The following is a 12,177-nucleotide window of genomic DNA, read 5'->3' on the forward strand; positions in this document are numbered from 1 at the left end:
TGAAGTCTCTCAGCCTCACTCACCTCACAGAGTGTTTGTTGTGGGGGAGGAAGGGAAAGGAGAATGTTAGCCGCTTTGAGACTCCTTAAAGGGAGTGAAAGGCGGGATATCAAATCCAAACTCTCAAACATCTTTGGGGGGTGGGGGGCTGAATCACGATGGTCCTTCACAGACATAGGGCAATTTTTGCAATCCCATTTTCACACTTGGAGCCGTGAGGACTACAAACTTTTAAAGACAATGCAAGAATTTGTAAGGAGTCCACAGAAACATCATTTGGGGTCCACATGTTCTCCACCCCAAACAAAATATATGAATGCTGAGAAATATCTCAAGAGTTAAAAACTTTTCTGATTTTTTTTTAAGTGATTAAATAAAACTAGAATACTAGCAGTGGTTTCACAGTCATGAAAAAAATGGAAAATAAAAGCAGCAGTACTCTTACTTACTAATACTGCTATTAACAACTTATTGTTATATTAAAAAATAAAGAACCCAAGAGACGTTTTCATTAATTATTATATTTTCTGCATTATAGTTTAACATATGTACTTTCTTCGTGTCATCCTTATTTTCGTTAAGTATTGGTATTTTGTTATATTCAGACAGGAGTACATTTTTGGAACAGTCCTTTGTAATAAATATCATAAAATAATAGAAATTCACATAATAAATATTCTTTACAATAAAAAAGTTTTAACAGACCTTTGTCTTAAAAATAGTCAGAATTCAACTTTGTGTTTTTACATAAAATATACAAAAAGCACCACAATTTGTGGCTAAGGCAATAAAAACAGAGGATTAAAGTTATCGAGCACAGAGTAGAGTTAAATGTCATTAAACCACAGAAATAATAGAAGTGTTAAGAGATCCAAGAATGTTTACACAACTTAAAACTGTATGATACCTGAAGAGTATTACTCAGATGTGCAGAAATCAACAACTTTAGCATCAAAAGAAGAGGAAAAAAGTGGGGGGGGGGGAGTGAAAACTTAGGACCTTGTACAATTCTGAAAGCTATAGAAACCAATGAAGAAAGCTGTAGTCATAGAATCATAGAATTGTAGAGTGGAAGGGACCCCAAGGGTTATCTAGTCCAACCCCTGCAATTCAAGGAATCTAAGCTAGAGCACCACAATATTCTCATAGCCTTTCTAGTGAAGATGGTGTGTGTGTTTGGGTGTGGTGGAAATCCAAGCTAGATAAGGCTTTGCAATACGAATCAGGAAATTCTAAAAGAACTGCTGAGATGGGAGCAAAAGCCAGGATGGTTGCAATCCATAAAGACAACAGGACTAGGTTTGCTAAGTTTTAACCCAAGTATTTAAAAAAATGCTTTCTTTTCTTTAAAGCTTCATAATTCAGTTCTTTCACACACACACAAATACTTTGAAATAATCACTTGGAAGCCACTAAAAATCAGTTTAAAATTGTTATAGAGGACAAACAAAAACAGCATCTTTGGAAAGTTGCTTGCAGAGCAGGTGGCTTCAGAAAAACCCAATTCCCTCATTACTTCTTTCAGGAATGGATTACTCACAAACCTGAAGACGACTTGCCATATTGGGAGATTAGATGCAAGTACATGGGCTACACTTACCCAAAGACCAAGGGGGGGGGGAATCCCAGATTTGCCTTTTGCTGAGAGAAGCTATGATGTGAGAGGAGGATCATTTGTGCATGTAAGTAAGGAAAAAAGATAAGGGGGAAGGGGGGGAGGCAAAGACAGGAAAGCCAGCCACAACCTGAACGACAGTCTGAGGAACTCAACCTTTCCCCGCGCCCCCATAAATCAGGAGGGCTTGCCTTGACCCCTCGAGGGGCAACTTTCCAGCTTACAATAAACTGTGTTGGAGTTCTTGCACCTGCAACCTGGGCGATTGATCCGGTCGTAACACCCCCGGCACAGTTTCAGGCATCCTTTTGCCGGAGGATAGCAGAGCAGGCAAGGCAAAACCAAGGCCATGGCTCCCATGCACAAGTACCTAGTCCAGCAATGCGACTGGGAACAAGAGCAAGGATTATCTGCGTAGGAGTCCCCTTCATCGTCGTTGGAACAGTGGTAGAAGATCCCTTTGACCAGGCACATGCAGGTGCTGTATTCCACCATGCTCTCCGCAGAGCACAAGCACTGCCGGTTGCAGGCCAGGCAAGAGGGCAAGGCCCTGGGCGCTGTGCACTCCCCACACTTGCACTTCCCGCACTGTTCACAGATAAACTTGTGCTGGGCCAGGTCTTCTTTCAAAGGACTCTTCAGGTCCTCCACGACCAGAGACGATGGCTTGGGCTGCGTCCAGATGGGCCTTTCCAATCTGTGGCCCGGCCCTGGCCTGCACGGGGGCGACCTCAGGAGTAGGCCCTGCTCCGAGGAAGCGCTGCTGTTACTTCCAGAACTGGCTGCGCTGCCGGTGCTGGTTGACCTGCTGAGCACTGGAGCCCTGGCGTTGTGTTGATGCAGCGCGTGCCCCGGGTGGCTGGGCCGGTGCTCGTAATTATTATTCACATTAATCGGTATGTTTTCATGAGTCCTTTCGTGCTTCTCTTGCCTGGGAGCTGTCCGTGGGGCAGACTTCTTCACCACAGATGGACCCTCCGTGTATTCGTTGCTGCCCCTGATAGTCTTGATCTGGTCTAGAGACAAGATCGTGGGGGGCTGAAGCTCTCTCTCATAGTCCACCCTTTGCCGGCTGTCCAAAGAAGGCTGCTGAAGGACCACTAATGAACTGCCACTTCCATGCTGACCTTGGGACTCCATCTGTCGTGATCTCTACTTCTGGCATTCACCAGGAACCTGGCATGCATCGGAAATCCTAAAAGAGAGGCAGAGAGAAAAACAAGAGTTGAAAAGGGAGACTGCTTCTCCTAAAACGAAAACACACACACACACACACACACACACACAGCAGCAGCAGCAAAAAATAAAATACACCACCCAAACAAATAAAAACATTTTACAGCAAGCCACAAATTGGCCTAACTACCTATTAACAATATCCCAGGGATGGAATTACACTGGCTTCGAGTAAAAGGGCACATAGCAGTTTAAAACAAATACGTATGTGTTATATGAGAGTAGATATTGTAAATAAAGCACACCGAAGATTAACTTACAGTTTAAGGAACGAAACAAAAATCTTTCATGTTTGCATAGCTTTTCTTTCCAAGCGTGAAGTTATGAGCGTTATGCATGCACATTTTATTCTTATAGTTATTTCATGCTACATCAAACATAGCTGAAGCTACTTCAGGTACATTCCCCCTTATGTCTAACCACCGACTGCAACATAGAATGTGCTTCAAAGCCACATTACAGAATCACATTCATGCCCCGAAACTGCAGGACCTGTAAGAAGTTCTTGCCCGTTTTCGCTGTCAAAGCCACATTCCAATACCAAGCCTGATTCTAAACTCAAATTCAGCATAGCTGCCTTTTTAACTGCTATTCCATGACGCCTGAAGCATATTAGCAATGGGGAAAGCATGTGAAGAATTTTTTTCTTTTCTGGGAGTAAATATCTCTTTCCAAAAAATTTTTAAAAAAATCAAAACAATCTAGCACGCTCATTAAAGCAAAACACCAGATGTAAACATCCTGTTACACAATAGGCTTCCAAGTATTCTTGGACCATAAGGCAGGGTGTGAAAGGAGGAGGTGGAGGCAGGAAAGGGTTGCAGCAGAAAAGATAAGACAAATAAAGTATGGCATTTAATCAGTTGTTTGGGAAGATTATGTGCACCTTCACTTGTAGGTGAAAAGTATGTTATCTGCTGCACAAAATAAGAGGGAGGGGAGGAATAGTTAGACAGGATTCAAAATGGCGTATATTAGACAGATAAGACATAAATGTGTTTTTTTCGTTTGAACCATCTTGGATCTCTTGGGACCACTATTGCAAGACGCTACTGAAGTGGTCATCTGTTAATTTCTGGGGAAGCCTTTTTTTTTTTTAAGTGACAATTTGCTGTTCAAAATATTGTTTCAAAAAGAGTGAAACACTTGATTTGAAAAATTTCCCGCATTCCTCCCCTGAACAAAACAAAGGGTTAATGTAATGTTACATTTAGTTCTATGTAACACACTGGGTATTTTAGCAGCAGTTTTACATAGAACATACCAGCAAGCGAGGTCAGAAGGATGAGTCCATTTTAGGCATAATGGCAGCAAAGACTGAGTCTCCTGAAGGAGTTCATAACTGCGGAAAATTTGAGCCAGATAGCAGCTCACATGCTTAAGCGCTGCACATACCAGATGTCTTAGTTTTAAGATACTGCTTCCATTCCTTTATGGAGGTTGATTAAGGTGGGCCTCCAATATAGAACCTTAAATGCCATCTATTCAGACCCCCTGATCAAAATAATAGTGGTGTTTATAAATAAATGTGAATCTGTCATTCAGTAATTAGACAAAAGGAAGTAAGGAAGCAACCAACATTTGGTTTCCAACAAGAAATGTCATGAAAACTGTACTGCCTCACAGCTGAAGGACCACAACATCTCCCCACCTGTGTTCTTCTCTAAGACATTTTAAAAACACCCCAAAAGAAATCATGCAGTAATTTAAAAGAGGGAAGAATAAGTTTCTTTAATCAGAACATGTGGGGACGGGGAAGCAAGGGACCGCTCAGGTTCACCCCACCCCACCTATCACCTGTTCAAGGCGTAGAGAGTGCAAGACAAAGAGCTCTGCTCAACTCAATCACACCTTATCTGCCTCACACAAGTTTTCCTTTTCATAGGCTTTTATAAAGAGCACTAGAGAATTCTTTCTATTGTTGTCCTTTTTTAAGAGTCAGTAGCTTTGAGCCATTCTTTGAAGCAGACTGGGGTTCTTGGGATGTTAAAATGTAGGGCGGGAACTGCTACAGAGCTTCTTAGGAGGAGGGTGGGATAGAATTGTTTGCAAAAGTCACACACAAAAAACCAGCCAGGTATCCTATCAGTATTTCTTCCTAAGCAAATCCCAAAGTGTTCATGGAGCCTTGCTCCAGAACAAGGAGTTTAGGATTGCAGCCTTAATTATTCCAACAAAATAAAAAGGCAGGACGTAGACAACACAAGCAGCAGTTCAGTACAATCCTATGGCTACAAGGGAGTAAATGTTACTGTGTTCCATAGGGCTTACACCCAGGTAAAGTATACACAGGGCTGCAGTCTGTGACATCTATCTATCTATCATCTATCTATCTATCTATCTATCTATCATCTAGTATTCTTAACTCCCCACCCATAAAAGGCTTCCTTGTAAGGCATCAGCCCTGCGTTTCTATCAGCAGCCTTCTAACAGCAGACTTCCCGTTTGAAAGGGGGGGGGGAGGAGAGAGAAATGCTGTAAAAACTCAGCCCTGAATGGACTCTCAAAGAGAAAATGAGAAAGCACCAAGGGCAGCACTGCCCACTCTGCAACCCGATCTCAGCGGAGGCGATGAATGCAGAGCTGACAGAGAGGAAGAGGAAAAAGTTATGAATGAAAACAAGGGATTATTTCCCCCAGCCTCCCCACCCACCCATTTGCAGGAGGAGGGGAAATGGCTGAGGTTACCATTACCTCAGGGGGACGGACTTTCCAGTACTTAAAGCTGCACTGCACACTCCTTTCTCCTCTACCTTTCAAGACCAATACGAAAGTTGTGTGTGCTAGTTTGAGCATGCAGGGATTTTCCCCCCTCTCCCCCCTGGTGCTTTCTGAGGAGGCGGAGTGGAAGGACGGGGGAAGCCTTTTTATCATCTTTGTCTTACCCACCATTTCCTCCTTGCAGCCTCCACGCCTTTCTACTGACCTGCTAAAATCTCACTCAGACTCAAAAGGGGAAATCCCTGCCTTGCCTAATACGTTCAATGAAGCGCACACTCACACCACGAAGCAAGAGCAATAGGGAAAGGAATCATCTCACTACGCTCCAACCACCAGTTGCAGCTACCACAGACACAATATTTTTGAACGCTTGCTGAAAAAACGACAAATAATAAGGATGGCCGGAATTTCCACCTGCCTCTAGCACATTAAGAGAGACCATCTCTGCCTTGCAAGTGCGCTAGACCTCAGACCTTTTATATATATATATATAAAATAAAAATAACTATTTCACACAGATCCCTGAAAACTCCCATGAACCTGCACTGGCAAAGATGCACCAGAGCTCCCTCCAGATACAGGATGTTAAGAGGCACCTAATCCACATTAAACAACTTGAGAATGGGCAAGCAACCCCAGGTGGAATCTACCCCCTCTGCGCACTAAGCGAAGGTGCAAATGAGTGTTGATCACGTGGGATTCAAAAGCAAGCATAAATTCCAACCCATGCCTACACAGTACTCGAGTTAGACAATGCAGCCATAATTCAAGTCACCCAAGCCACACACTGATCACTTCTTTCGGTGTAAACAAGCCCGCAGATAATGTCAAATAGGTTTCATGTCATTGCAACGAACACCCATGGAAATCAATGGATGTGTCAGCTGCCTCAGTGGGAGAATGCATGTAAAAAACAACACGCACCCACAGGGTCTCGCACCTTAAGCCAGAGGTTTTGAGGAAGTGCATTAGCTACTTCTCCCGCCAGAAGCACCTGGCAGCAGAGGCCGGTCCTCCCCCCTCTCCCCTGCTTTGATCCACCCGTGTCGTCGTCCCCTCCGGGCTTTCCGCAGAGTCCGAGCCTATTCCTTGCCCGCAGCAACAAGTTCAGAAATCTCGCCTGCGCGCGTTGCCGTTCAGCAGAAAGCCACCCGAGCGCCGCCCCCCCCCCCCAAGCGCCTGGGGAAAGAGGACGTGCGTCGTGTGGGAAACAGCCTTGGCCGCCGCCGCCAGCCCCCCACCCCACCCCACCGCGAGGGGAAGAGGAGCCAGCTGGGCACCTGCTAACCCCTCGGGCTCCCCCGGCGCGAAACCAGGCGGCGGCGGCAAGATCCACATTGCGAAGTGGAGGCAGAAGAGGACGGGCGCAAACTTACGTCTTCCAAGGGCCGATCCGCGCGAAAGCACTGCCCTGCTAGGTTAGATCCATAGGGCAGCGGGGCTCCGGCAAGTCTCCACGCGCCCAGGCGCCGCAATCCTCGCTGGTGGCCCCCGAGACCCGCTTCTTCGGCGCCCGCCTTTCCTGCTGCCGAGGCTACGGAGCGGCCGCGACGCCCTCGCGCGCAAGGAAATCCGCCTCGCCGGCCCGCCAAACACCTCTCCAGCCGAAGCACGCACATTCAAGGGGGTGCCCTACACGCGCCCCTCCTCGAGATGGTCGTCCATGAGCCGAGCAGGCTTTTCTCTCAGGAGCAGCGACAGGCGATCCGGTGCGGGAGGGGGGTGGAGGCTGGAGGGGGAAGAAGAGGCGTCTCCGGCTGCCAGGTAAAAAAAGGAGACCGAGCTGCTTTTGCAACGGCTGTCGCTCGCTCTGCAGCAATGCAAAGGCGCGCAGCTTGGAGAGGGTCGCCTGGAAGCAGCGGGGGAGGTGGGAGCGAAGAGTGTTTGCAAAGCGAGCTTGCTGCTGCTGCGGCTGCCCCGCCGGTTCCCTCCTGCTTTCCTCCAAGTTGGAGCTTTCTTCCCCCTTTTTTCTCTCCTCTCTCTCTCTTTCTTTCTCCCCCTCCCTCTCTCCTTTGGAGGCGCACGATTTCCCCTCCCAAGTAAAGCGCGCGTGCAGGCGAGCGAGTCCAACTGCTTCCTCGACTCCGAGCTCTTTTTCACCACATGGTCCTTCGCCCGCAGCTCCCCTCTCCTCTTAGGCTAGCCGGGGAGAGGGAGAGAGAAGAGAACGTGCAACGGGAACGCCTGGGAGAATAACAATAAAAATAATTTTTTAAAAAAACAACAACACACGATCTGAGCAAGGAGTTAAGAAAAGAAAGCACTGCAGGCACGAGAAGAGTGAATTCCATATGTAAGGGAAAGGGGGAGGGAGGCAATGGATTCTGCAAAAGCTGCCATGTGCTTGCTGGTGCAGACTGGTTGACAGTCTTGCTAAACCACCAGCATGGCGGGGCGGGACGGGGGACAGACCCCGCGGACATAATGCAAATCGGGGGTACGCACGCACACGATCTTTGCACGAGGAGCAAACGACCCCCTTGCATGGGGCGGGGTGGGGGACTGCGGATTGCCGCGTCTTCTTCGCTCGAGGCTACTCGGAAGGCTCGCAGCGTACAACGCATTTAAGTCGCTGCATCGGACAGCAGATCGCAGTGAAATGATACGAGGACGTGTTTTTGAAAGCGCTTTTTAAGCGAGTGGTGGGCTCCGCGCGAGTCGTCCGCCTAGCTCAGCCGATATACACGGGCACCCAGCAGCACCTGAGCTACTTCCGAAATGCCTCGCGCAAAAAAAAAAGGGGGGGAAGCCCTCCAGATCACGCTTACCGAACGAGCAGGTTCAGAGTCCTTTTGCAAAGCCCAATCGCGGCAGCTGGAGGTAAATCCAAGGACGCCTGCCGTTGTTGCCGCCGCCTGCTGCTATCCCTTCGCCAACTGCTCTGCGCTTTCGCGTTGCTGTTTCAGAATGAGCCGAACTGCACGGCAGCCTTGCAGCGCCGAGCCCCCACCTCAGCCTCGCGTCACGCCTCCAATGATGTCAATCTGTCACTCAGGAAGCGGACGGGAAAACCTGGGCTGGATTTCTCTCCTCCTCCCCCCCCCCTCCCAGCTTCTACGTTTATTCTTTCCCATTCATTCATGCGTTTACCAGTGTTTGTTTACCAGCCTTCTGCGTTTCTTTTGCGTACCGCGAAAAAAGCGACGCAGACGGTCTTCCCCTATGGCGTTAGTCATTCACGGACTGTGGAAGGTTTATGGGTACAAAACGCAAACCCAAGTCCTAAAGTACCTATTAAGATGACTTCACCCCAAACAGCTCTTTTTTGCTCATTCCAATGACCTCTGTGTACTCGCGAGTGCGGGGGGGGGGATGCTGTTCACCCTTTCCGTCAACAGAACATACACGCCTATATTAAGAAATGTACCCCATTGAGTTGAGGCACATTTAAATCCAGGTAACTGGGTATAGGATAGCAGCCTTAATTATTGTGATTATAGAACCAGAACCTGGTCATTCTTTCGAATTAATTTACCTAGAAAGAGCATGCAATTTATTTATTTATTTATTTATTTATTTAATTTAAACACTTTATCTACTCCTTAACTATAACGGTCTCCAAGTGGTTTGCAGAGACTGTGCTCTTATAGGACAATCATGTGCATGTTTACTCAGAAGTAAGTTGCACTATATTCCCTAGTAAATGTGCATGCAGACTTATTGACATTTAATCCTAACCTTAAGACCTTAAGGTAAAAGATCAAAATTGATACTGCTAATTTAAACAATAAATGTAAGTCCAATTAAATCATGTGAATATAATTTTGACTCATGAATGCTTTGCATGACAGTGCTTGTTTTATTTATTAACTTTATTTCATCCCCTGGAATTGTACAGTTGTGTAAAATAGAATTAGATTTAGTCAAATAAAATTTGCTGCTCATAAATGCAGTAAAAAAAAAAAAAAAAGCTGAGGTAAAAGTAAATTACCCGTCCAGCTTCTAGGTATATAATGGGAATAAGCACCATCTTGTTCTTCTACCCAGATAGCAAACTGTCTTGGGCCTGTCATAAACAACTAGCAATCCCTCTCAACTTCAATAGAAATCAAGCCCAGATCCCCCTGAATTGGCCTGGGATTGGGGCACAGCCCTATTAGCTTCCTGCCAAATTTGAGATCAACGCAGTTTCAAAAGATATAATTTTGAATCAAAATGGTGGATTCAGTCTTAAGAGGGGTCTAAATGCTTGCACTTTGGAACAGTTCAGTGAACCATCTTTATTCAAAATGGCATCTGACGGTATCCAAACACAGACCCAAAGTCGCTGCTCAATCTTCAGAACTGACATGCCAAATTGGGTGACAATATCTTCAAAGGTGTCCAAATCAGTTCAGTTTGGAATGGTTCAGTCTGCCAACTTGATTCAAAATGGTGCCCAACAGTATCTAGTCATAGACCAAAACCTGCTCCTCCGTATTAGCATAGTTTGGAATGTTTCGGTCCACTATCTTGATTCAATATGGGGTTCAATGGTATCCAAACATAGACAAAATCTGGCTCCTCCATCTTGGGAAATGTCATTCCCAATTGGGTGGTGATATTACAAGAGATATTTGAGTGCATAGAGGACAGACGGACAAGCAACTTTCCAAAATACAGTAATTGTGCTGCTGCTACTACTACTACCAAAGTCAGGGGTCACACTTTCTAGGGCTATAGAAATTTGTGACGCGTTTAAGGACTGTAGATTTGACTGTACTTGTATTCGCTGGGAGAATGATGAAAGGTGGCTGCTCTAATTATAGTTGATAAAGGCACCAGAGGAAATCTATCATGACTGATAAATAGCACATCACTTCAAAAACAACCGAGGTAGAAATCTTGCCCATTTTTCCTCAAGCAGAAGCCACTCCCTGGGTGTGGAGTAAATTATCAAAGGAAGTGGGAGAGCTTTGCACTAATTTAAATAGATTGCTTTGTGTATGTTTATATTGTCCATTCACTAGTGAAGACCTGGGATCTTTCTAATGAGGCTGTCTGGAACAAATCAGTTTACGGACTCTTATAACATGCCCTGCATCTCTTAAAACTGGAATGTCCATTATCCTTTAGGTGGTGTAATATGTCACTGTCAGTTGAGCAAAGTCTCAAGGGTACCTCAGTGCTGTGCGTCTGCCTGTAGAGAGAATCAGGTTTGCTATTTTGGCACACCCCAAATTTGCCAATCTTTCGGCTACTCTTTACAAACCAAACAGCCAACAGAAGGTTACCCCATTCATTGTAGGTTCCACCATTGACAAAATTCTCCTTCGTGTGCTTCTGACTCAATGATAAAGGGCTCAACCAATAGCACAGGAAGCTGCACTTGGAACAAGTCCTCGTCTGATGGTGATAGAATAAATTTATTAATCAGGGATAGAAAACCAAGGCTGTTTTCTGTGGGCAAGTCCAGACAGGTGCTTTTTCTTGCAAATGGGTCACTCGGATCACATTTTTCTGTGTGCATGATTGACACACGGCCCTCCACACACTTTTTCATAGATATCATTCTACTGTTTCCCATCCACAGCAGTGGCCGGTCCATGATGAAATATTTCCATGCTCTTTTCTAACCCCTCTCCTCAGTTACTCCTCTTCCACCCCCTGCTACATTTTACCATTTGGAGCATGTCTGCAGGTGTTTCTGCACCTGTGCACACGCACACCTTTAAAGTAATTTTCCCCCACAGGAAGAGCACTATAGCACACATTAACAGCCCCTCATTACGTTCATTTCCATTAGAGTTTTAAAAAAATTAAGTATTACTATAGAGGTATTGTGCAAAACTGATATTTTGCTATGCCATAATTCTGATAGCTATCGGTTCCAATAAGGAGATCTTTGGGCAGTTATTATCACAATTCTGATTTATGCACTGTGATTAGTCTCCAAGGCAGGCTTCCTCAAAGGTGGCCCTCCAGATGTTTTGAGACTACAATTCCCATAATCCCTGACCACTGGTTCTGGTAGCTAGGGATCATGGGAGTTGTAGGCCAAAAACATATTGAGGGCCAAGTTTGAGGACGCCTGCTCCAAGGTAATTCCCCACATGTGTTGAAATCTTCACAGAACAGCACTGCCGAACTACGTTGATGAAATCCCAACATGTGCTCAATGTGCATCATGTGGAAATGGGCATGCTGCTAGGTTATGCTCAGGTAAAAAGCAAGTGGAAGTTGGGGTGCAGCAATAGGAACCACCCAATGAAACATCACCACACATGTGACAGCCCCCTCCCCTCCAAAAACCCAAAATTGTGCTTTTGAGTTTTCACAACAGCAGTGGATGTGTGGATAGATAATGGATCCTTTTTGCCTAGCGGTTTTTCCCAGTAAAAGGAAACCTGGAATAAAAAGCATTTTGATGACGACAACATTCTATGACAGTACAAAACACCTGCACGCATGAAGTCCACAATAAACCTGCATCTGGAAGCACCTGTTGCCACAGCTTCAAGCTTGAAGAATGGTTTGTTTATTTAAATTATTTCTAAACTGCACTTTGTCCAATGGATTCCAGGATGGTGTAAGATAAACATAATCCATGATTCATACAAATACAATAAAAACAGTACCCATGGGTGAGCAAATGCTACTTCCCTTTCTTTCCTGCTTGTCCCAAT

General features: G+C 45.5%; 1 protein-coding gene across 6 annotated transcripts; it reads right to left on the reverse strand.

Annotated features, from left to right (window-relative positions):
* Window positions 1-501: 501 nt before the first annotated feature.
* SPRY1 (sprouty RTK signaling antagonist 1) lies at window positions 502-8,499 on the reverse strand. Of its 6 annotated transcripts, XM_081022040.1 has the most exons (3): window positions 8,341-8,498; window positions 6,949-7,756; window positions 502-2,810 (listed from the first exon to the last, which is right to left on the reverse strand). In XM_081022040.1, the coding sequence occupies exon 3, from the start codon at window positions 2,753-2,755 to the stop codon at window positions 1,793-1,795; it is 963 nt and encodes a 320-aa protein (XP_080878166.1). In that variant the 5' UTR covers window positions 2,756-2,810; window positions 6,949-7,756; window positions 8,341-8,498; the 3' UTR covers window positions 502-1,792. The 6 variants fall into 6 exon arrangements, with proteins under 6 accessions (XP_080878166.1, XP_080878167.1, XP_080878170.1 ...); XM_081022041.1 differs by lacking the exon at window positions 6,949-7,756 and having other exon boundaries at window positions 8,341-8,499; XM_081022044.1 differs by lacking the exons at window positions 6,949-7,756; window positions 8,341-8,498 and adding an exon at window positions 5,546-5,566.
* Window positions 8,500-12,177: the final 3,678 nt, after the last annotated feature.

Source organism: Podarcis pityusensis, assembly GCF_964106645.2.
Source record: "Podarcis pityusensis genome assembly, chromosome: 9".
Classification (NCBI taxonomy): Eukaryota; Metazoa; Chordata; class Lepidosauria; order Squamata; family Lacertidae; genus Podarcis; species Podarcis pityusensis.